The following is a 26,464-nucleotide window of genomic DNA, read 5'->3' as shown; positions in this document are numbered from 1 at the left end:
TACTTTTTAGGTTGTCAGACAAGTGTTTATATGCCATTGACTATTCAAACTGGGAGTTAGCCTTCATGGATGCACAGTAGATGTATGCATAGATAATGGTTAGTTGGGGCTTCTTTGTAAACAGCAGGCAAGTACACCTAGGTCTCAGTAAGTCTCTTTCTCTTTCTCCAGTACCAGGTGTTGCTGAGTTTGCAGCTTCCTTCAAAAGTGTAAGTGATCTTCTAAACAGTTCCCCTCCTCCTTTCCCTAACCTTACTGTCTTTAAGAAATCCCTGTTTCCTTTACACAGTACCCTGTACAGATGTTTTGTTCCAAAGTTTGTTACGTTAGTGAACTAGATTTATCTATTTCTGTGCAGACTTCTGTTTGGTATACATCACACTCCCCTTTGTATATGTGTTGTTCATCTCAGCCTGTAGTTTCTTCAAGGATAACTTTTTCCTCTTATGGGAGTTTATTGTAAATTCTGAATCATCTTTCATATTATACATGAAACTTAGAAGTGAAGACTTCAGATCTGTACTTGGTGACTAGCAGAAATATTACTGTCTGTAATGCCTTTGGGGGACAGGCCATTGCTTCAGGCATTACCTCGGTGGGCGGAGATGCTGGCAAAACAGCACTCAGGCAGAGAAAAATAGTATCTGACCAGGAGCACTCTTTACAGAGTATCTGGAGTTTAGTCCTTAATCCGCTTACTGTTATTGTCTGGGTATCAGTACTGCTTCAGATTCTGGAGCTTGTAGCTGAGCACCTGCTACAGCAATATACAAAAATACTTGATTGAACGTGCATTTTGTTTGTCTTTTGACAGCCTATCACCAGTTCTCCTCCCAAATGGATGGCTGAACTGGAAAATGATGATATTGATATGTTAAAGGGTAAGTATGAGTTATCAGTTACTTAGACTCCACATTGCTTGCTAAGTGGAGACTTGAGAACTCAAAGGGAAGGTACCTGTAAGGTAGTGCCTGTTGTGCTACTTATGCAGTATAAAAAGAGTTTGCAAGGGGCTGTAGGACTATGAAGAATATCACTTTTTTTTCTTTGCTGGAGGTCTGTGATCTAAATCTGTATTGATTAACCTCTTGGCTCTTGAATTGTTGGAATTTCTGGAGATTTTAACTTCCCAGCTGTTTTAGTTTAATTTTTTTAGATACCTTTTTTCAGTTATGTGGTGTGAGAAGAACTTGTTTCTCTTACCAGGTTTTATTTTTGTCTGATTTTTTTTGTAACTGGAGAGCTATGAAATATTGTAAGATGTTTTCTAAGGGAAAACACCTACAGTAAAATATGTTCGTGTCCCCATTTAAAAAAAGAAAAAAGCACAAGCCAAGAGCTCTTTCTCTGCTTGCCACTCTACAAGTGAAAATAAATCTTATTCTCTCTTCCCCTCGCACTCCCAAGCTAATGAAAGAGTTATTGAAGGGCTTCAGCTCAACTAAAATTCTCAAGTATCAGAGAGGTAGCTGTGTTGGTCTGTAGCTTTGAGAACAATCTGACATGTTTTTTTCCTCTTTTGATAAGTACTGTTGATACTGGGCCATTTCTACCTTACTGAATAGACCTTGTCAGCTCTGGCCCTCCCTCTTACTGGGACCCCACTCTTTAAATACCCCTTTGAAACCATGCCCCCCCCGCCACTCACGCATCTGATGAAGCGGGTCTTTGCCCATGAAAGCTTATGCTCCAAAATGTGTTAGTCTATAAGGTGCCACAAGACTTCTTGTTGTTCTAAAATTCTCAGACACAGTCACTGAGCTTCTTTGGAAGTTAGTGATGGTTGGACAGATCTAGAAACCTCAGCAGCTTCTGAAGTGTTAAACAGAGCTGTGAACACAGCTGCTATAGTAGTAGGACCTCTGTGAACGCACCTTTACTGCATTGTTTCCTAGTCTAGGTTTTGGAGACCTGTTGAGGATGAAGAGTCACTTGACCATACTCTGACACAAACTATAATGCAAAAGAAGTTGTTTTGAAAATGGCTTAATTGAGCTTTGGTCTGTTTGGGTTCTGTTATACATCTTCTAGCAGAATTGGGGCAGAAAGCAGTCACAAACTGATCATAGTATTGTGCATACTTGTAACACAATTTGCCTTGGTAGGTGCTGCCACTTCTATGCAGAATGAGAGTTTAGTAAAGATACCTTTTATATAGGATTCTTGCTCCTGCACATTGGCTCTGCTGGCAGAACTTTTTATTTTTTAGCTCTTCTGTATTTGAAGGCAACAGGAGCTGAGTGCAGAATGAGCTAAGCACCTTTCTAGTCACCGTCTGCTAGCCTCTGCAGAGAGAAATGCTTCATTTTGATTTTTGTTAAACTGGTCAGCAGTAGTTTAATGTGATCGTTTAAATGGTTAACTTAAACTTCAGAGTTAATTGTCTTTAGTGACTGTTCCCACTTGTCTAAAATAATATTTCTGATAGTCTGCAGAAGGATGTATTTTCACTAGGGGAAAAGGGGTTTGATACTGTACCTTCAGGATATAAGAATGGCAATGCTGGATCAGACCAGAGGTCCATGAAGCTCAGTATCTTGTTTTCTGACAGTGGCTTATTCCAGTTACTTTGGAGAGAATGAACATGGACTTTTCAATTGATTCATCGCTTGTTCTCCACTCTCAGCTTCTAGGGACCTAGGGACACCCAGAATGCAGGGGGCTGCATCCCTGGTCATCTTGGCTAATAGCTATTGATGGAGGTAGTTTCCTGGAACTTACATAATCCTTCTTTTTTTTGAATGGGGTTATAGTCTGGGCCTTCACAGCATCCCGTGGCACAGAGTTCAGATTGAGTGTTCGTTGTGAAGTACCTCCTTTGTTTTTTAAACCAGATGCCTATTAATTTCACTAGGGCTGTGTCTACACTAGCCCCAAACTTCAAAATGGCCATTTTGAAGTTTACTAATGAAGCGCTGAAGTACATATTCAGTGCCTCATTAGAATGCTGGCAGCCACAGCACTTCGAAATTGACGCGTCTCGCAGCCGTGGGGTTCATCCAGATGGGGCTCCTTTTCGAAAGGACCCTGGCAACTTGGAAATCCCCTTATTCCTAACAGCAGATAGGAATTCTGAAATTTTGGGCTAGTGTAGACATAGCCTAGGTAACTTCTGCTTGTGTGAAGAAGTAAATAACCCTTCTTTATTCCCATTCTCCACACCAGTGGTGATTTTATAGATCTGTCATACCCAGTTTTAGTAGTCTCTTCCAAGCTGAAAAGTCAGTCGTCTTATGGAAGCTATTTCATGCTCATAATTATTAGTGTTACCCTTCTGTGTACCCTTTCCAGTTCTATAATTTTTTTTTTTGGTAGTGGGCAACGAGAACGGCACACAGTATTCAAGTTGTGGGGGTACTGTGGATTTACATTATAGCATTTATATTTGTCTTACTTAACTATCCCTTTTCTGATGGTTTCAAATATTGTGGTGGTTGTTTGTTTGTTTCTCTCTTTGACTGACTGCTGCTACACAGAGTGGATCTTTTCAGAGAACATGTCCTCTTTTTCTAGTGAAGGTGCATTTCTTCCCCCCCCCCCCCAAAAATCAATTAGTCTTAACTCATGTTTTCAATGTTCTCTTTGCAACCAAAGCACTAGAAGGATCTTAAATTCTGAACAATTGTTTGACAGTTACATATTGATATCACAAAGCATTACTGTTATGAGTAAATGTTTTCACACTTATAACTAAGGTAGAGGCTGTATTTTACAAGTTACTCAGTAAGTTTTTCAAACCTGAGCTAATGTTTCACTTTGTTTTGTTTTTCCTGGATTGGAGAGGTCAAAGAGGGGTAATTGTTAATCTGTTGTTTAAGAGACTGAGTTCTGAGTGCAATTAATTTGATCCTGTAAGTAAATTGTTCTGCAGAAAATAGTTTCAGTATGTAACTAACCTAGTCTCTCCTTTAAGTACAACATGACCAGCTATGACTTTACTAGTATCTCACAGTACAAAAGGTACAGGCCTTTGATTCCTACTGAAAATGTTAATTTTTGACTTAAAAGTTTGTCCAGTTCCTTCTCAGCTTCAAACTTGTTTACTCCCAAAATAATAAACTATGTGGGTGACAAAACAATAGCAAAGCAAGTGTGTGAATATTTCTTCTTTGTGTGGCTTTCATTCAGTCACATCTGAGACAGTGTTCAGCTCTGCATGCCAGAGAAGTGTTCATGCAGTAGGGAGCTCAGAAAAGAGCAATAAAATGGCCAAGGACTCTGCAGAATTAGTTTGACAAAACAGCAAAATTATTCACTATTAAGTGCTGGCTCACTTGAGGCAAGTATAGAAGGTGGGAGTGAGCAGAATGCACTTTTCTGAAAGTGCATCCCTGTTGTCTACATCCTTTTTGAAGAACTTAAGTTGGTGTAACAAGGATTAGTGGGAAGGAAGAGGAAAGTCCAAGAAATGTGAGAATTTCCTCAGTGACAATTTTGTCAGATTATAGAAACACCACCTCAGTGGAAGTGTTGCCTCGTTGCATTGCACAGTCAAACTTAGAGTAGGCAATATGTACTTTAAAATAAATGGTAGGGAAGAAGCATGTACTGGAAGGATCAGTTACAGGAGTAAGGTGCTTTTTTCTTTTCTCTCTCTCTGTCCTGGGCCATGGCTACACTAGCACCCCTCTTTCAAAAGGGTGGTGCTGATGAGTCACTTCAGCAGATGCTAATGAGGCACTACCATGCATATGCAGCATCTCATTAGCATAATGGTGGCCACATGCATTTCGAAAGTGCTGCTTCCAAAACATGCACTGCCGCTGTAGACAGGGGCCTTTTTGAAAGGACCCCCCCCTCGGATTTCAAAAGCCCTTCTTTCCACTTGGTTTTGAGAAGATCGGGCTTTTGAAATCCGGAGTGGGGCGGGGGGGTGTCCTTTCGAAAGGCCCCTGTCTACAGCAGCAGTGCACATGTTGGAAGCGGCACTTTTGAAATGTGTGTGGCTGCCGTTATGCTAATGAGACACTGCATATGCATGGCAGTGCCTCATTAGCATCTGCTGAAGTGGCTCATCAACATCCCCCTTCCGAAAATGGGGTGCTCGCATAGCCACGACCCTGCAGTTTTGTAATACGCTGAAGATTTAGACACCCACACTGGGAATTCTGAATAAGGAACATGTGGGCCTGGGTTATTTCCCTGTGATTCAGATGCGAGGACTGCTGAACATATGCTGTCTCCAACGGGTAGAGACCACTTAAACTAGCTCTCTGATAAATAGCTTGTATGGCTTAAAACAAAAAGCAGTCAAGTAGCACTTTTAAAGACTAGCAGAATAGCTTATTAGGTGAGCTTTCGTGGGACAGACCCACTTCTGCAGACCGTAGGCAGACCAGAACAGACTTAGTTGCCACCAGAGGGCAACAAACAATGTTAATCACATTTACTCTGTTTCAGAGCTGGGGAGCCTTACCACAGCAAATCTTATGGAGAAGGTTCGAGGCCTTCAGAACCTTGCTTATCAGCTAGGGTTGGATGAATGTAAGTACGAGACACATTCGCTATTGTCATCTTAGTGACTTTCCTCATTTTAGACATTTAACTTGTTCTGTCCGGACCTGCAGTTGTCTACAGCTCAAAGTGCGTGTGTGTGCACTATATATTTTTATCGGAGTTGCAAACACATGGAAAAGCAGCAGCAGTCCATTAGGAAACAGTTGTCTGGTTTTAAGTGTTTATTTTAATATCCTATAGACAGTTATCTATAACTTGTCTGTTACAGGTGCATGTGAGTTAATATTGCAGGAAGGTCAGGTTTAAAATTTCTCAGCCTTTGATTTTCAGCTTCCATCCTGATGTTGCTTTTTAAAGGCTTATTATTGTCTTTTTGTACCATCACATGGCTGCCTCTGCTACAAAATAATAAGCAGAGAGGCTGTTTGTCCACTCTTCAGGGTATGTCTTCGCTTCCTGCCAGATTCAGTGATGTGATAAATTGACGGATGAGCAGTCTCCGATTAACGCTGGTACTCCCCCTGCTATTCTCATTCTGGTGGTGTTGACAAACTGACAGCTGACACTATCATAGTGAAGATATCTGAACATCAAGAAGTCCTGTGGCACCTTACAGACTAACAGATGTTTTGGAGCATAAGCTTTCATGGGCAAAGACCTGCTTCGCTTCAAAATGTGTTAGTCTATAAGGTGCCACAGGACTTGTTGTTTTTGAAGATACAGACTAACTCGGCTACCTCTCTGATACCTAAACATGTTGACTTCAGCTATGATACTGACATAGCTGAAGTTGCAAAACTCGGATTGATGGCTCACAGTAGCGTAAGCTAGGTCTTATGCTTTACATCTGCTGGGACAGCCAGTCATAGAAGAGATGCAGTAAAATCTCAAAGTTACAAATATCTAGAGAATGGAGATGGTTTGTAACTTAACACAATAGTATGGCTGTTTTCAAAAGTTTACAACTAAAGAGTGACTTAATACTGCTTTAAAACCTTATGCAGAAGAAAAATACTGCTTTCCCTTGACTTTTAGTAGCTTAACACAGTGCTGTGCTGTACTTGGTTTTGGTTTTTTGTCTTTGCTGCTGTCTGTTCACTTCCAGTTCCACATGGGGGGTGGGGTGGGGTGGTTGATCAGTTTGTAACTGAGATTATACTGTAACTGCAAGCAATATTTTTCTAGACTGTTATCAAGTGGCTAGAGCAGGGAACTAGAAGTTTTGATTCTGCCACTGATTCACTGTGACACTGGTGAAAGGTCATTGTTGCTCTACCTCGGCTTTCCAGTTTGGAAGAAGAAATTTCTCAACATACTTAACCCTACTGCATTCATACACCTGGGTTAGTACTACATATATGAGAATTCTATGTGATCTTTTTTGGCAACTGACTGACTCTTTCAAAGGAGAGTAGAAAGAAGGTTACTACCTACTCAATGGGGATTTTTTTGCTGATGTGTCTCTAATCATCTCACCTGCCCTTTAAATGAGGGCTTATCTGCACTAAGAACCCTGCAGCTGCACTGCTATAACACTTCAGTGTAGATACTGCCAACCCACTGGAATAGATATCACCTTTCTTAAAAATATCAGCAGAATCAAAGATAGTTGTCTGTAAAAAATCATGCTAATACCTGTTTACAATTCTTGTATCTGTCAACCATTCTGTGACTCTCTTTATGTTGCACTCCAGAATTTTACTTTGGATTGAAATTACTTAAGCAACTGTAACTTTCTATTTTAACACTTTTTCCATTTTTAGAAAGGAGGAAAAAAAGTGTGTGGTGTGGGAGGATATAACATGAAATTGAATGTAGCATTCAGACTGTCTCATCCTCCAGCACCTTCCAATGTTATGTGATGGTGAGCAAGTAGAACTGACCTTGGCTCTTCAACCACACCCCTCCAAGGTCTCTTCTTTGGCGTTCATTGGTCCTGTCTTTCCCCATGCAGTAAACTTTTTCATAACCAGCAGCCCTGAGACCACAAGGTTGCCAGATATTCAAATATTCTGGGTCAGAGAGAGGCTTACGTAGAAATGCATAACACAGAAAAATAAGATTAGATATTAAGAAACAAAATGTATGCAGAGAACTTTAAACTGTAATATTGTACGCTGTAAAATTATACTGTATTTGTGGTATTTATTTACTTTTAATGCTGTACTCATTGAAAACATAACTAAAATTTAGTATGGCTAAATTCCTTGTTTGAGCATTCTAGGTTATAGAATACCAGATATGAAAGCATTAACTGTAATATGTTCTCAATTAATTTGCTCCTAACAGGGCAACATGTTGAAATTCAAAAGGCAATGAATGTTGGAAGGAATGCTTTAAATTGTGTCACGACAGTGATGTCTGAATTAGTCAGAACTGCCCAGGAAATAAACATGGATATCATGTACACTAAACCCTCAAAATCCACAATTTCAAGTTGTGCTTAATTTGCATTGACGTGAGTTAAGCATAACCCAAAATCCTGCTTCCCCTAGCTCTGGCTCATTCTGCCCCCATACTAGCCTCCAGCTTAACCTTCCCTAACTGCCCCCACTCCCATCCCAGGATTTACCTTTCAAAAGGAGCTCCATGTACTCCTGCTTCTTCCCTGGCTGCAGAACAAGTGTTCTGTTGCAGAGGGAGAAAGCCACTCCCGAACTTATGTGAAATTTTGAGTTATGCGATGTGTGGAAATGCAACCCTTGCGCAACTCAAGGGACTACTATACACTGCTTGATGAAGGTATCTTTTCAATGGTTACTAGTTTCCCAGAAAACTAAATACTTGAAGGAATAGACAATGAGAAAGTAATTTAATATGACATACATTGTTGTGCATCCTGAGTTTGAATATTGGTTTTGAGTTATTTTAAAAAAAAAACAAAAACAAAAAAAACTTATCTGAATAAACAAATTGATGTAGTAGCAACCAAAGAAGAACTAAATAATGCTAGAGGTAGTAGCAAAAGCGTAAGATCCGTGCAAAGGAATAGGAAAATTTAGGTTGGAAAGAGGACCAACTGATGTAACATCCATCTGTTAAAGTTACAAAGCAGTTTTCATCACAACCTCTTGATCTATCCCCATGTGATCACACCTGTAGTTTAACTTCATGAGGCAGCTTTTGGGAACAGTGTGACAGCACAATTCACTTTTGTCGTCTGTGTCATTGTACTGGATTATGGAATTTTCTGGACCATGGGTGTTCACCATAATGAGGGGTAAACAAAGTCTATGACTAAAGCTTTTTGTACAAACCAATATAGACTACTAGATATGTACAGCATACCATAAGGTAATTTTAAATAGAACTCCTTAAGGATTTGTTTACCATATGTAGGTAACCCATGCAGAAAACTTCTAATTGTACAATAGTGCTCTGCTATTTCCCATGTTTACAAGTTAAATTTGTGCTAGACAGGGGTGGGGGTGTGTACTTTTGTTTTTGTTGCGCTATATTTAAGCCTGTTTTGTTTTTATCATCACTGTGGCGCTTCAGCCATGCAGGGGTCCAAACCTCTGGTGTTCCCAGATCAGACAAGCGGATTAAGGAGGTTCAAGTGTAGTTGTGAAAGCTATTTGTTTATGGCAAAATGCGAACGCAGTCTCTAAACAGTTTCATAGAATTTTTTTTCTCCATCTGCTGTGGTGGAATGTTTTATGTGACTCTAAATACCATGGATCCTTTTCTGCCTCTAGCTCAGAGATGGGTAACTTTTAAGGTAGTAGAGGATCACAAAATCCACTGGAAATTTTTAGTGGACTGTATGTTTGGAAGCTTTTTGTTTTTGTTTTAGAGGCTGCGTATTGTTAGGCCAATCCCCCTGTCTGTGTTGTTGGTAGTGGGGATTGAATTTACATGGTCTTGAACTTAATTCTTTTGCATCGGTCAAGAATCAGTTTTCTTAGCTGAGTAGGGTCATCGGTCTCCATTCCCCTAATGATCACTACAGGGATATGGAGTGCCACACAGAGCAGAGGTAGTTTACAATTGCCTAACTCTGTTTTTAAGTATGGTACAGCATGTTAACAAACAAACAGCTGTGTACAATGAAGTTGATATCACTGCTTTTAAATGGGACTAGAGGGAAACTGTTTAAATTTACTATTTTCACAAACCATTCTCTAATAGGTAGAAGATGGGTGTCTACTAAATGAAAACATTGCAAATAAAAACATCTTAATGTGTTTTCTATGCTACTTACAGTCTCTCTCTGCTTTGCTGCCCTGGGGCAGACCTCGGGACTAGAAGCAAGAACCCATGAGCCAGGTTACAATGCCATGAAGATTAGGCTTGACTGCTCCACTGTCATGTGAGCTGGGAAGAAGTTACTGCTCCTCTGTTGGGCTAATGGCTAGGGGCTGATCAGATTTTTGGGAGCTGAGGCCACTGGGAAGGCAGTAACTAAACCTGGGTGATGTAGGATGGAACCCTGCCCTTGTCCGAAGGTGGGCTGCAGTTCCCCTTGCCTGGAGCCTGTGTCAAGAGGGCTGTCCCATGTTAGTCAACTCTGGAAACTTCCTGCTCACTGGTGGAGGTATGCCTTGCCTCTGCTTGTTGCTTAGCTAAACTAAATTATCAGCTGATGTGGAGGCAGCCACTCAAATTGGCTGCTGTGAAGGAGAAGAACCACTGCTTGTGATGATGGGGAAATGGAGGGCAGTGGAATTGCATGAGGCAGCTTTACTCAGACTGCACCTGTCAGCCAACAGATCTTTAACTGTTTTCTGGAACTGTGACCCTGACCTTTTTCCCCCCACCCCTAATCTGTAAGCAAGCCAAATAACATCATCTCAAGGCTGGATGGTGCTCAGAGACTGGTGTGGCCACTTCTGTTCTAGGTGCTATTTAATACAAATAATTAAGAAGGAGCACTGTGCATTTTGGCAGGGTTCAATTGCATCTTCTTGCTCAACTGGCTTATAAAATCCGAGGATGGAACTGATCTTAAAAACAAACCAAATACTGCTGTCTTCCCCTCTCCCCCACACCATAACCTGTACTTTATCTAATACTAATCTAGGATTGATGTCCTTTTCCCTCATGTATGCTTTCGTTCTTCCTTCATAGGGTTTGTTTTATAGCACAGTCAACAATTCTGCTACAGACCTTTACAGATCAAAAATATTCTGTGATAATAAATTGAGAAGCTTCATGTATCATTTATCCGGCTTCCTATATTTTTTTCAAATGATCTTTGAGGTCTAGCCCAGCAGTACTTTGAATTACCCGGCAGAGCCAGTAATAGTCTTTACCAAATGGTATGGCAGGAGTCAATACCTGGTACTGTTGCATAATGTCTAAGTGTGTGGTTGTTTTTTTTTGTTGTGTTTTTTTTTTTTTTCCGGAGTTTGCAGACAAGTTTTTAATTTCAGAAAGATGCTCTGGTGACTGGTTTCTGATTCAGCTTTTTTGGGACAGCATTGACAAGCAGCAAGTGAGTGTCTGTTCCTTGTGCTGCTTCCTACAGTTATCAAGGCAGATTTGCTCCATAGGAGCCAGGCACAGGGTGTTGGGTCAAGATTGATGAAATGGGAGGGGATTCACTGGATGCCATCTGACCATCTCTTCCATGATTGGTGTATTTATGAGGGGAGTGGGGTGGGTTGTTACACTAGAATGTACTTTGGTTCCATGTTAATTTCTCCATCACAATAACTTCTCCTACGGGTAAAATGTAGCCGCTCGGCTCTTTACACAATGACTAACTTGCAGAACTCATTGCCTTATGCTGTTATTGAAGCAGAGACCTAGCAAAACTCAGATGACTCATGCCTATATGGTTAATGGGGAGAACTTTTTTTAAAAACTGCCAAAGCAACTGTACTTAGTTAGGAGAAAAATCTTTTTTCTTGGCCTGGATAAGACTTATAACTCCATTTAATGTGTATTGCATCTTTCTCTGAAGTCTCTCTTTGAAGACCTGATGTTGTGCTAGTCCGTTCACAAGTGTCAAATTGGACACAGGTGATCTTAGCAGCAGCACTACCTATTTTACACCAGTGTGCCACTACACAATAGGGAAGGACAAAGCGAAAATTCCTATAGCTTTATAGGTTATAAAGTGCATTGGAGGAAGCCAAATGCTATCTAACCTATAGTGAGGCCAGGCATCATGGTTACCACTTGCAAAAAGTGGCTTAGGATCTCAAATCTTTAGAAATTGGACATTCTCAAGCTTTTGCAACCTGGGGATGCTCTAATTTCCAGGGTTTCATTTGAAAGGTCTGTATCAGTTTCAGAGGTGAGAGGGTATGTAGTGGACAGATCAGACTCTTGCCTGTCTGCATTGAATCTTTTATTCCCTTGAAAGAGCCTCTTTCCCCTAGCTGTCCCTGTTGGTGAAAACTACTTGCTGCCAGCCCCACCGCCCCCATTCCATTTCTTCTGTGCAGGAAGCTGCAGGGGTGAGTAGTACAAGTCTCTCTACAAATCTGTAGTTGTAGAGTCTATTTTGAAGACCAGGCCATCTCCTCATGTAGCTACTTTCTTGGGGAGATGGGACTACTTAACGGCTGTTCTGGGAATTATAGGAAAGGATTTATTCTTCTTGGCTGTGGCCACACTATGTACTCAGCCTGAGCACCCCTTATGCTCCTCCTGTTCCCAGAAGGTGATCCTGCCCCATATCCCTAGTTTCTTTCCCCTCAAGGGCCGTGCTATGTGCAGCACCTCATCAGCATAATGGCGGCTATGCACAATTCGAAAGTGCTGCTTTCAAAATGCACGCTACCCATGTAGCCAGGGGTTGTTTGAAAGGACCCCCTGATTTTGAAAACACTTTCTTCCCACTTGGTTTTGGGAAGTAGAGGTTTTCAAAATCAGGGGGTCCTTTCAAAAGGCCCCTAGCTCCACAGGCGGCAAGTGTTTTGAAAGCAGAACTTTTGAATCGTGCATGGCTGCCATTATGCTATTGAGGCACTTCATATTCATGGGAGTGCCTCATTCCTATCTGCTGAAATCCCTCCTTACCGTGCCCCTTCTGCAAGGAGAGCGCTAGTGCGGCCACAGGCCTTGAGGGGAAAGAAACTAGCAATATGGGGGGGGGGGAATCACCTTCTGGGAACAGGAGGAATGGTAAGGGGTACTCAGGAAGAGTACAACTTGCTGTCAATGTTTCTATGCTCACTTACTGAAGAGAAGTCCATTCTTAACATGTCAAGTATCAAGTCAGTAAATGCTGCTTTATGTATTTACTGAAAGGTGCCCCCTCCAGTAGCATCACTCCTAGCACTGAGTTGGGACAGCGAGATAAGTACTCGACCAGAAGGAAGAGCAAGGCCTGCTGGCTCAGTGGCTTTCAGTCAGCACACTATACACCACCCTTAAACTTCCACTGAGGTCTTTCTGTTTACTTGGGGTATTTATGGAGGTCCAATGGTCCTGGATAAGAGACAATATAGACACCACATGCAGATCCACATCTGATGGGGTGATGAAAATGAATTGGAAGATTCATATTAATTCACTCATGTCTGGAAAACTTTAGTTCTGTAGGTCTTCCGTCTGTATACTGAAGACTCCTTACCAGCCTGAAACACGTAAAGTGCTGTACTGTAACTTTTATCCTGACAGGAACCAAAATAAGGAACACCAACAATTTAAAAACTAAGTACTTAGCCAGGTAGCCGTGTGGCTCCCGAACACAACAGAGCAGACACTCTCTGGCTTCTGGTGGTGTGAGTGTTGCTACATTCACTCTTATTGGTAGGAATACTGAATTCAGTGTATTACCAGGCTGCCAAAGGGGCTAGGAGGTAGGCAAAGATTTGAGGCCTAAAGCTGTGGGCCTATTTCAAGTGCTGCGGCAGTGCTGTTCCATGTGACTTAAGGGTGCATGGCAGCACTGTGGTCATGGCAGAGCCATGGGGCTGAATGCCCTACTCCCTTCTGGGCTGCGGAACCCGGCCGCCCTCACACCTAGCCCCAGGCCCCATGGTGGCTGTTGCCCTCGCTGCTTATTATCGTTTTGATCATAAAAATATCCACTACACTATTAGCTGCCAGACAAAACTGGGCAGATTAGCTAGAAAATTTAACTTCCGGCCCTTCTCGCATACAGTTTGTACTGCTCAAATCCAGGATGCTTTGCTGTGGTCTTGCTGACGTTCTAGGACTAGAGTCCCTGAGCTGGGACCAGGATCGGCATTCCCAGTGCAGTGTCTGGCAGCCCAGCCAGAGTCAGCGAGAGTGGGCTTAGCCAGGGTTGCAGTGGCAGCTGGGAGTGCAGTCTGGGTTCCAGAGCCCCTGCCTTCTCTACAGCAGTATGGGGCTGGGGAGCCAGGACTGGAGCCCCCACCTGCCAGGAACTGGGGCAGTGCAGGGCCAGTGGCTAAAGCCCCAACTTCTGTGCAGCAATGTGGGTCTGGATCCAGAACCACAGCCTTGGAGCAGCCCCAGAAAACCCAAGCTAGGGCTGGAGTCCTTGGGGAGCAGGAAGCTGGGACCAGCAGCCCCAGAATCACTGACTGCCTGGGGTAGACCTCCCCTGCTCCAGCAACTTCTATTCTGGATCCTTCATGTCCTGATAATGCCAGAACAGGGAGCGGCAGCCTGTACTCAGTTTTGGGGAAATGTGCTGTTCAAAATGACAAGAAAACTTACTGGGGAGGAGAGTGAAGAGGGAAGGGGAAATCTGTGTGTCTGTTGCTCTCAGAGGATTAGTTCTATCACTCCAAGCATTTCAACAACAATACAACCTGCATGGTTCTATCTGCAACTTGAGTGTGTTTTGAAGGACATATTGGGCCTGTTGTAGGGGGAGTCCTAGAAAATCCACATACCAGGGGAAAGTGCTCCCCAAGTTCCTCTGCCAAGCTACCACCTATAACTTTTTGATTCAAAAGTCTTCCAGCTCCCCATCCCCCAGTACACACATTTAGATTTCCTCTACCAAGCCTGGAACAAAGATTCGTCTAAGTCCTTGAGCTCTGGCCAAGGGGGAGCTGCAATGCAAAACTCCCTGAATGACCTATAATTAAGGCTGATTCAGCAGGTACTATTTTGTTCACTCTGGCACCTGCATAGGTTACAGTGCATGGGCCTTTGATAAAACAGGCATATGCTGGAGATTTGAGTTCCCCAGATGCACACTGGCTCACGTGTTTTGGGGCTTTTTCCAGATACAATCCTTTTGGCTAACGGTAGACAGGAAGGTTAATGTGAATGATAGAGACTTCTTAAAAATTACTTTCCAGAACTGTTTTGAGATGCACTCCCTCATCTGGGAAACACTTCAGTTCACATAAAGAATAGAATGTTTCCAAGGATAGAAGCTTAGCACAGTAAATTGTCTGACCTGGCAGGTAAATATCAGGTAACATTTTTTGAAAAGGTTTGCTCTGACCTTTTACAATTTGTTGATTAGGTCTTAGCAGATGGAAACTGAGATGTCTGTCTCCCTGTCCCCCCAACCCCATTACATTTCCCTCCCTTCCTATTCCCAAGGCCCACATATTTTGAGTTCAGTAGAGGTAAATGTGACTCCGTAGTGAGAATACCTGAGAGGTGCAATATGCTGGTGGTACTTTGTGGTGCAAGCCTCCCCCCCGCCACCTGCTCATAGGAGACCCTGGTGGATAGGGTAAAAAAGAATGTGTATAAATTCAGAAATTACACTGTAACATCTCAACAAGAGTCTTTTTTCCTTTGGCAACTCCTGTTTTCTGGAACAGGCGTCCTACCTTTGCCTGCCTCCATGAGTCACTTGTCATCTCCTTTCAACCTTGCCTGAAATCAATCTTTCTTACCTTTGTTTATGTAACATTGAATTTATGATAGCTTTGTGCAGAAAAGATTGTATTGTCTACTGTATATTTTGGAGTGCGTCTCTGTTGGTGCTATGCTTGTTGAAGAACTCCTCTTAAACCGTAAGAACTACGACCACAAAATTTGGTATGCAGCTTACTCTTGCCTTAACTTAAACCAAGGTCAGGGTTCAGTTGTGCCTGGAAAGCGGGAAATGCCAGGATTTCCCAGAAGGTGGAAAGGCAGGGGTACCAGAAGGAGGAGTGCCATGCTTCAGACTGGCCACTGCTAGCAGCAAGGGCAGGGAATAGCAATAGGGCTGAGTGAACGCTGGAGGAGGCCACAGTAGGAAAACAGTGGCCATGTGGAGACAGAACTCTCTGCCCTACCAGGAGGGGTGAGTGCCCCTTCACCCCAACACCCACCCTGCTGCTCATAGTGCCATGAAGGGGGAGCCCTGCTGCTTACCCGCAACTCTCCCACACAGTTAGCCCCCCAATCATTTGCCTAAAACACCTGCTTTCTCCTTTTGTTTTCCAATAAGGGGGAAAAAGCCTTCACTTAAATACCTGACCAGGTCATTTTGCTAGTGTGCTATAATTGAATTTGGCCTGGTATCATTAGACAACAGAATTACCCTTCTTGGACAATTTTTGGTGTGTGTAATATGCCGGTAGTTTGATAGGGATTTAATTAGCAAAGATAAGAGAATAAACTTTTTCTGCCTGAAGTGTGGATCTGATCTCGGATGGCTCATCTCTCTCTTAAAAAATGGCTGATCCGAAACCACATGCACCAGTTCAGGAATTATGACCCTGTCAGTTAAAGGGTCTAGTCACAGAGAGGTAGCTGTGTTTAGTCTGTATCTTCACAAAACAAAAGCCATCATGTAGCACTTTAACAAAATAAGTGGGTCTGCCCCACAAAAGCTCACCTAATAAATTATTTTGTTAGTCTTCAAAGTGCTACGTGACTGCTTTCTTTGTTCCACCATGGTATTTGCTTGAAACAAGAAACCCTGACCTTCATTCTGATTCTAAATCCCTCTTTTCATTTCCCTTTCACAATGCTGTAGACATGCTTTTGTATTTTAATGCACAGTGGTATGGTAAGAGGGGGGACTCTAGGACAAAGAAGTCGCCTTTCATTTATTGCTCGTTACGGTTAGGGTTGTTTACGAACATGTTTGCTTCCTGGCTAGTTCTCACTGGAAGAGTGAGGTGACAGAATGCCAGCTTGAAATTGGCATTCGCACCCGATCTGTGAATTGGCTAATTTTGACATGTAGTTAGTTAAGAAATTATTACAGCCAGAGGAGTCATGACCTCCACTTTTCATCATCCTCATTGGATTGTGTGCCAGTTTGAAGAGAAGAAGGTACGGGAAGTTTTAATTGTACCTGTGTGATTTATCCTCAGTCAGCTCTTTAATTTCTTCTGGCTGTCTGAGGTTTCCGACATGCTGTAAATTTCTTCAACTTTTTCATTATCTGCAATTTCTTTATGACTCATGAATCGGAGTGGCGAGAGAGTGTGGATTTACAGCAGAGATAAACATGTCCATAAAGTCTGTATCTGTGTCAGTAATTGTACTGCTGTCAGTGACTGTCCTGTTTTACAGGCCTCTCTTGGGAAAGAAACACACTTTGCTACCAGTGGCAAAGAGGTGTTGGGTTTGATTTGCATTAACTTGCCCAGAGATTAGGTTGCAATGGTGGGATGGAAATTGAGCCTAAACCTTGGTTGCTATTTTAAAAAAGTTTTGGTGTTTTTTTTTTTTGAGGGTTGAGCAGGTGGTTGAGTTGCCCAGTGAGCTCTAAAGACAGAGAACCATATGCTGTTTTTGAACACAAAAATCGGGCGCGGAAGGGATGGATACTGCATGTATGCATAAAACATGCATTCTTTCCACAAAGCAAACAAAAGTATCCAGGTAGTCACTGTGTTCTGCAAAAACACCATACATGATATTGCATGGGTCCATTGGGGTGGTGTTCTGCTCTGTGAAGAGTGGAATGGATACTTCTCAGTGTCAAGACAACTCTAGAGTCTTCCCTGCCCTCCCCAATCCCTTTCTGAAGACTGCAGTTGTGAGTCTCAATAGAGAGTATTAATAGTGCATCCTAAACCAGCCATTTGACAGTGCTTTGCTGAATGTGGGAGGAGATGAGCATGTTCTTGGAGTCTGGGGTGGGGGGAGGAAAAAAAACTTCAAAATGCTCATAAACGTGTCAGACGTTCAAACTTCTGTCATTTCTCTTCCCTGCTATTTTCTCTGCCTGTTATCGCCACTTGTATACACAGGACCTCCTTTTGATAGTTTTTGTAGTTTGGGAATGTTTTCCTGGCCATGATGTGTGTTTTAAGGTGGGTTCGCCCTCCCATCCACACATGCAACATGAAAACTACTCCGTAAATGTAGCCAGCAGGCCAAATCCAGACCCCTTGGTTTATTTATATTGCCACTACGTGTTCAGATTCTGCAGAAGATAATCTCTTATTTTTAAAACGTACGGACATATGTGGTTATGTAAATAACCTCTAAGAACAAACTGATCTAGGATGGTCTTAAATAGTCTGAAACCACAGCTCAGGCTGGAGAGATGCTAAATTCTGTTCATTTTAAATGCTTGTTCATTCAGAAGCCTAATGCTGAGGCCACAGAAGGCAGCTTTCCAAATAGATCAGACAACTTTGTCCATCTGATTCTGGTAATTGAGTGTGCCAGTTGCGTGCACAAATCAGATGACTGCATGCACAGTTGCCTAATAGGTGGCAGAGATCACATTGTTGTAAAAATATCTTGGATGATTTTTACCACTGAATAATGCTTACTGCAACGGTAATGTGAAGTAAAAACGTAAAGAGCCATATTTTACTCATGATCCTTGTACAAACATTCCACATTTCCCATGTTTTTTGTAGTTGCTGTCCAAGACAGTTAACTTTTCAGACCAGTTCAGGAATCTCTATAAAGGCAACAATTAAAAAGTACATGAGCCAGGAACAACATTCTTACCTTGCCCAGATATTTTGGACTTTGACAATAAAAGTATGGCAGAAACCAAGCATTTAAATAGCTCTGGCCTTCCAATTAGTTGAGGAAAAAAGCATGTCCCTCACTTCCCCGCTTTAACTTGGTGGCAAAAGCAGGAATATCTAGAGCAGATGTCCCCAGACTGTGAGGCACAACCCACTCTGCAGCCCCGCCCCCAAAGCCTCAGTCACTGATTGTAGCCCAGTTACAGTTCTGCACCTGGCCTTAGCTCTCACCTTGATCATAGTTCTGTTCCTGGCCCTAGACCTGCCCCAACCTTGTCCCCCTTAACGCTATTCATGCTCCACCCCCCTCGAGCTGTGCCCCTGATTCCATCGCTGGCTTGGGGACACCCAGTCTAGAGGAAAACTTCCCTGGTTTGGGGACAGCTGGTCGAGCAGAGAGACTGGTGGTCACCAATTGTATTGTGCCTCAGCCTCCTGAGCTAAGCACTGGGATTTAGTTGGAGAAGGGTTAGGCATGCATGCGCAGAAGGATAAGGGTGGTCCTGAATGCAATAAGATTCTTAAAGGTATTGGATCGCAAAAGGTGGCCTTGGTTCAAATGGAAAATCAGGCTGCCATGGTCTGTATAGACAAGCTGAGAGCCCTGAGTTGTGCATCTGTGGCAGGAAGCCCTGCAAATGTGGAAGTGGGCTGTGTCCCACCCGATGTATTTGGCAACTATTAACATGTCGCAGGAAGGAGAATGTGATCTCTGGTGCTGTTTTCTGACGTTGTGTCCTCAAAGGGCCCTCCTGTCAATTCCGCCTGCTCTACTCTGTTAAGTCAGAAAAGGAAGGGGGTATGGGGCAATCTCAGCCAGCTGTTAACTAGTGCCTTTGTTACTGAATGGCTACGTCTACATGTGAAGCCTACATCGAAGTAGCCTATTTCGATGTGGCAACATCGAAATAGGCTGTTTCGATGAATAACATCTACACGTCCTCCAGGGCTGGCAACGTCGATGTTCAACATCAACGTTGCGCAGCACCACATCGAAATAGGCGCAGCGAGGGAATGTCTACACGCCACAGTAGCACACATCGAAATAAGGGTGCCAGGCACAGCTGCAGACAAGGTCACAGGGCGGACTCAACAGCCAGCTGCTCCCTTAAAGGGCCCCTCCCAGACACACTTGCACTAAACAGCACAAGATACACAGAGCCGACAACGAGTTGCAGACCCTGTGCATGCAGCATGAATCCCCCGCTGCAGCGGCAGCAGCCAGATGCCCTGGGGTAAGGGCTGCTGCACACGGTGACCATAGAGCCCTGCACGGGCTGGAGAGACAGCGTCTCTCAACCCCCCAGCTGATGGCTGCCATGGAGGACCCCACAATTTCGACGTCGCGGGACGCGGATCGTCTACACGGTCCCTACTTCGACGTTGAACGTCGAAGTAGGGCGCTATTCCGATCCCCTCATGAGGTTAGCGACTTCGACGTCTCGCCGCCTAACGTCGAAGTTAACTTCGAAATAGCGCCCGACACGTGTAGCCGCGATGGGCGCTATTTCGAAGTTAGTGCTGCTACTTCGAAGTAGCGTGCACGTGTAGACACAGCTAATGTCAGTCAAAAACTGGGAGACTGCCCAGGCAAAACCTCTGGGGCCTTTGTGCTTGATCTGTACACACACGAACCCCTCCAACAACCTTAGTGTCCTCCAACTCTGCTCCTCTCCCCTACACTTCACCAGCCTTATTTGCAGCAGGAGTACCTATGTGCTGATGTCCATAAATTATATTTTCCTTTAGGTCTTGACTGTTGCCCGTAGTGAGAAGAGTCGTAAGATAACTAGCTGGACTACTTGCAGGAGGGCAGTGTGTCCTACCAGATAGCGCATTAGGCTGGGAATTAGGAGTCAGGAGGTTCAATTCTTGGCACTGCTGCCGGTTTGCAGGATAAGCTTGGGCAAGTCACTTCCCCTCCCTGTGACTACATTCCCCATCTGTAAAATGAAGACAATGTTATTGGCCTTCTTTGTGCAGTGTTTTGGAATCAATGAAAAGCACTATATAAGATCTAGATATCCTGATCAATAATGAATCTAGCCTATGTACTTGTCATTAGTGTCTCCTCTCTGCTCCTGATGCCTGACACTTTGAAGGAGCAATTAGGGTTTGGTGTGTCTTACCTCTGCATCTAGATGACAGTGGAATGGGGATTAGTGACGGAATGGGTCTGATCATCAGTTTGAGAAATTGAAGAAACCATTAAATACTTTTACCAAGGTTTAGGGGTAAAGCTGCTTCACAGACCATGTGGGCTGAGAGTAAATTTATACTCATGGGTTGGAATGGGCTTTGGTGGAAACGTATTTGTCTTCCAGTTTTATTCCAGAAAATATGGCTCTTCAGTGGCACATTTGACTGGGAGACAGCAGTGTTGCTGTGTATACTGTGACAATCCTACCCTCAGTCCTGAATCTTTGTCTGCTTTCTTTGGGTCAGCAAGATTCTTCCTTGGAGAGGGACTGAGACAGTCTTGTGGGCAGGTATTGGGGTTCCATCTTTCCAGTTTTTCTATTATGGATCTTGTGATACACACAGAATGCTGTATGAAAAAACTTAATGGTTTGCCTATTGCAGACAGACACCCCCCATCCACCTTTACTGGTGGTGGTGGTTCCACTTGTAAACATGAGGTCTTGTGGGAGCAATAAGACTCATGCTGCCTCATCTTGCATCCATAGTAAGCACAGCCCTGACGGCCCTGTTTACATAGTGTGGCTGGAGCAAGTTTGCTGTGACAGTATCTGTAACTGGCTCATTAACTCCAGCACATTAAAATGCCCTAAAGCCTCTTATCTGATGACTAGTGTAACCTGCTGCAAGCTTGAGAGCCATTAGTTTAAGTTAGCAATGCAAGTACCTCTCCTGAGTCTCGAGCCCTGATTAAACCTGAAGTGTCCCCTGAGGGCTCTACAGCTGTCATGAGGGTGGTGGCCTTCCCCTCCCCAAAAGGGAAATCGGGGCTTGAAGTCCCACTGGAGCAGGCACTCTGTGAACTGCCACGTGGCTGCCCCAGCTGTTCCATTTTGCCTAATGAATTGTTTTACAAGGAGAGGCTGGGAATTGTCATCACAAGCTGTCTTCCCTGGGGACAGAAGCCAGCCTGATAATGACTAATGTTAGTGATAGTAATTGAAGTGTGATGGCTCTCTGGGGACTGGCACAGTGCTTACAGAGCTATCCAGCACTTGTGGCTGGTGCAGTCCCACGAATGCCTCAGAAATGGTTTTTTAATTGCTTGACTTCCATAACTACAGTTTTGCTGTCTTCCCCCACATGGAAGCAAAGATCTTTTTGCAAATGAGTAACAAGAGGCTGTGAGGCTGATGTGTTTAGGGTGGGGTAGTGCCTTGTATTTCTGCCCACGACTAGTGCTCATGTCCATCCTTGTTTCCTATCTCTGTGTTCCATATAAGTTTGAATTTTTTTTAAACCTATATGTATGTTTAGAGCCCTGCATCCACAGACTGTAGACATGAATACACATTTTGTATTTGTGCAGGGCTCTAGTTATGTTTCCTGCTTCAGCCTTGTGTTTACATAATGCTGATCCCCTATACCTGTGGATCCTACTTGATACTACTAATATATTTCAACTGGATTCCTAAACATCAGGGGAATCCCTGAGGCCTGTAGTGCAGAGCTAACTGATTAGCAGTGCAATCGTTTTCATTTTGTTGGGTGTTTGAACTTGTATGTAGCGCTTAAATGAAAAGGCATTGTGTCTCAGCTAGACTGATGCTGAGAAACAGTAGCTTCCGAAGGACTTGTGCTAGAGTGCTGATCGAATCCTACTTGCTGTGTTGAAACAAGTTTTTCTGTTAATTGTGTGTCTCTGTTCATAGCAGATTTGGGAAACAAATTATGAGCAGCTGGAATGAGAAATCCTTGCCCTTGCAAAACTTGGGTACCAAAATGACTTTCCTTCCCATCAGTCCCCTCACCCCACACATCCTTTTACAGGTTGAACCGCTTTAATCTAGCACTCTTGTCCAGCAGCATCTGTAGTCCAGCATGATTTTTAGCTAGCTGGATGATCACTTGTCATGGGTGTGGCCAAGTCTCCCATGCTCCTATAAAGTTTGTTTGGCTGTAGAGTTCTGTACTGTTTAGCTGTAAGTTATCCCTAAATGTCTTCTAAGAGCCAGTAAGCAGTGGAAATGTTGGTGATGCTGCTAGATGATATTAAGCTCCTATGGTTCATCAAATGCTCTCTTCAGAACCAGTCAGATCCCGAGAGCGCTGGACTAGTATGCCTTTTGCTTGTTATGGTGCCTTGCTGGGAATGCAAGTGAAGCCAAGAAGGTTGCAGAATTGTTTCATGCCAAATACAGGACAAACTAAAATTGTGCGAATACAGGAAGCAATTGCTGTTGTGGCTATAGGAATTGCTATGCTGGATTAGACCAGCGTTTGATCTAGTCCAGTCTCTGGTCTCTGACAGTAAATAACACCAGAAGCTTTAGTAGTTCAAAGAAGCTCAAGAGGCACAATTGTGGAATAACCTGTCCCCAGGGCATCTTATTCAGAATCCTGTCAGTGTTTTGTCTTATGCTGGGAAGCATCTGGGTTTTATATGACTAAAGTCAACCCTTGATTTAATGGACCAGTGGAAGGCAGGGGTGCCCATTAAGTGTGAGAGTTTACTTGTATTCACATAGCATGCCCCTCAGTCAGACTTCCCCGGCCACCCCCCAAAACTATTGTAAAATGGGCAACTCACCAAAGCTGCTGGAGCTGCTGAGCCAGAGCCTCATAGAGTCCTGGGTCACCGCCACATCTGGAGCCTTCACCAAAGCTGGAAATGCTGCAGCTGCCACATGCTCCTTCCACTAGGTGTGGGGCGCATATGCAAGCGCCTTCTGCCCGGGTATGCACCCCACCCCAGTGGAAGAAGCACATGGCGGCTCCCCCAGCCGTGGCAGGAGCCCCAGCAGCAGTGTGGGTCCTGCAGCCACGCTGGCAGCCCCAGCCACAGTGGGTCTAGCAGCAGCTCCGGTGAGTCGCCAGCATTTATGCATTTTCTTTGTGTGTGGGAGAGGGGCTGGTGGATTCAGCAGACTTTGGAGAAGAACGCGGGCCTGGTTGACGTCTGTTGTTCCCAAAGTCCGCTAAATCGGGGGTTTACTGTGTATAGTTTTTCATTCTGTTTGATGTGTTGGATGACGTCATTTGTTTATGTATAATCCTTGGAATCCTGCCAACCTCTTTGTCTCAGTATCATGTTGCTGTGAGTTCTGCAGGTTAGATTTATTTTATATAGTTAACACTAGTATTTCGTCTCCTTTTATCAACTTAGAGTTCATTGATCATCCCCATGGTTTTCTATTATGCAAGGGGGTAGTGAGAATCTGATCAGATTTCTCTGCATCATTCATTATTTTATATATTTCTCTTCATCTCATCTCCAAACTAAATAATCCTAATCTTCTTCTCTATAAATTGTTGTAGTACAGAGCTTCTGCAGCATGATAGTGAAGATGCTGCTATGCTGATAGGAGAGTTCCTTCTGTCAGGGTATTTAGGTACCACCTCTTGGAAGGGATTTATGTCAGTGGGAGAAGTTCTGCTGTCTACACTGGGGATTAAGTCAGTGTTGCTAAATCTCTCTCTGGTATGGATTTTTTTTTATAGCTGTACTGATGTATGTTTGCAGTGTAGACCTTACTTTGTCTTTGTTTTGTGTCTTTCTCAGCATCCAGTCATTCTGTTACCCATTGCTAAACTGCCTCTTTCTTTCTTTCCCGTTCTTTTTGAGGTGCAGTGAGCAGATCTGAACATTGTCTTCTGAGTGAGGATGTACTCTGAAGTAGTATGGCATTTTCAGTATCTTCTGTCCAAACCTTTACGTATCCTAACTTTTTTGGTTTTTGTCTTGCACTATGTGTTGAACAGAGGTTTTCACTGAGGTTCTCACATTGGCACCCCGTCCCCCATGTGGTTACAGTTACATTAGAATCCAGCAATGTGTGAGCAGGTCCAATTATTTGTTCCACTGCATGTTAGCTTTATGCAGGACCGAAGTTCATGCACTTCATTGTCCTTGTACAAGGGTCCCTGGTTAGCTGGAAACATATTTTTATATCCGATTCATTCACTGATTGCTGCTGCCTCGTTCAATTTTTGCTTGTTCTGTTTCTTGTTAAAATTTGAAGAATTATTAGTTTGTGCTATGGTTAGAAGAAGCTAGCCATTGTTGTAAAGAACCATCCACATGTGAAATGCTGTTATGTTGTCTTCCTGAGACTATGAATGGAAAACTGCAGTGCTTTTGCTGCACAGTTTATAAGTTTGCTGATCATTTGCAGAGTGAAGTGAATCACTAGTGGTTTCAGAGCCCTGTGGGTAGAAGTGGTATTGTAGAGAACCTGTGTCATGTTGCAGCTACATGAGAAAGCTATGAGAAGCTATGGAGACATCGTGGAGTTATTCACAGAAGAGCAGGACCGAAAAAGGAGGCTGGGAGAGGGAATAGTGAAGGGAAGTCCCTTATTCCCTACCCCTTTGCAGCAGCCAGAAGACTTTGGAATGGGGATAGAAAACAAAATACCTTCTATTCTGCTTGCTAGAGGAGACTGGAACTTCAAATTTGTCAGACATCCCCTACTCAAGCAAGATCTAGGGGTCCTGGTGGAAATCCCAGCTGACTGAAGGAGGTGGGATGTCAAGTGGATTTTTCAGCAGGGCGTTGACTCCCAAAACTCACCAGTTATATTGTCTTCATCTGTCATATTTACTTCTGGCTGGTAGATTTAGCTGTCTAGCTAATAGAAATTGGGAATTTTTTCAAGTCCTGGCTTACCATGTGAATGAGATGGGAGTATTTACTGCTGAGGTGCCTTCTAGAATCTGAACTCTTGGAGATCTTTCAAGTGCAGAGCTGCTTGATAGAAGTAAAGAGAGAATGGATGTATCCTGAACATAAACAGATCAGCTCCTTCAGAGAGTAGCATAAGTCAAGATGAGCCATTAGATATAGGGGTGAGGTGTATTTGCAGCAAGAAATATTTGTTTCTTGTGAGGCAATGTTCATTTTTATGTTTTCTCTGTAGTGCAGAATTATTATTTTGCCTCATCACAGTTGTTATGTTTTGCTTTCCTGGATCCTTTAACCAAGGTGGAAAGGCAAGTGATCGTTTTTCCTGAAGCTAGGAGGAGGAGGTTACAACAGATGACAAAAGTTGCCTGTGTGTAGCTTCTGTGGATGATTTACAGTCAACTTTGTCTTAACCAGCATTCTCTTCCAGAATTCTCAAATAACCAGCATTTTAACCATAAGTAAATTGTAGTTATGTTTTCTGTAAGTACAGTATAGTGAAAGTAAATATAAATAAACACAGCAAATAGAGTATAAGTTTACAGTATACAGTACTACAGTTGTTGGTAAAATACTCTGCATACATTTTTGTTTGTTTCTTGATAGCTAATCTTTTTTCTATAGTGTTACACATCATTAGACATACCTCTCTATTATCCAGACTATTTAAATATCCAGTTACTTTCCAGCCTTGGGGCTGCCAAATATGAAATATTTTACTGTGTATGAGGAGATGGATTTTTCCCTTCTGTAGAGGAGCTGAGAATAGGTTTGCTCATGACCTGAGTGGATCAGGAAAAGAGTTTAAGTTGGAAATGGCTGATTCCCTCAAACCCTCTTCCCCTTAATGCAAATGGAACATGTAGGTTTTTTCCTCCCTTCCTCTGACTTTTGTCCTTTTTGAGGGTTGCTGTTTCCTTTTGTCCTGAAGTATTTGAGCCTGTCATCAGGCTAACTGACATGGAAAGCAAAGCCTTTAGGGGGCCATGTTCAGAGAAGGGAAGAGAATGAAGTTAATTCCCAGTGTTCAGACCTGACTCATGCTTATAGCCTCTTTCTCATAGCCTCTATTAACTTCAAGAGAATCTAATAAAAATACTCCTACTGAATTCAAGGAAAGTTGGAACAGCCCCACAGTGATACCCTGATTCTATGACAGGCTCTTTCTTTATGGTTTTAAAAACTATTGACTATTCTTCTGCATGAAATATGAGGATTCCTGTAGCCTCTGTCGCTCCAGGAGAAAGTTGCCCCCTGAAAAGGCTTGTGGTTTGTCTTTTTAAGAGCTAGCTTCTGCCTGATGGAAGATGCTTTCAAAAGCCACTTTAGGATATGTAGTCTTATACTGAAAGCCAAGATGAGCCCTGAGAAATAGTCACTAGGACTTGATGAGAGG

General features: G+C 43.2%; 1 protein-coding gene across 1 annotated transcript in view; it reads left to right on the top strand.

Moving 5' to 3' along the window:
* LIN52 (lin-52 DREAM MuvB core complex component) overlaps positions 1-26,464 on the top strand; it is a 70,309-nt gene that overhangs the window by 1,190 nt on the left and 42,655 nt on the right. Inside the window, exons 3-5 of the mRNA XM_074998803.1 lie at positions 172-209; positions 815-881; positions 5,401-5,484. Coding sequence (XP_074854904.1) covers positions 172-209; positions 815-881; positions 5,401-5,484 — 189 coding nt within the window. The remainder of the gene's footprint in view (positions 1-171; positions 210-814; positions 882-5,400; positions 5,485-26,464) is intronic.

This window comes from Carettochelys insculpta, chromosome 6 (assembly GCF_033958435.1).
Source record: "Carettochelys insculpta isolate YL-2023 chromosome 6, ASM3395843v1, whole genome shotgun sequence".
In the NCBI taxonomy this organism is placed as follows: domain Eukaryota; kingdom Metazoa; phylum Chordata; order Testudines; family Carettochelyidae; genus Carettochelys; species Carettochelys insculpta.
This window is presented reverse-complemented; position numbering and strand designations above follow the sequence as displayed.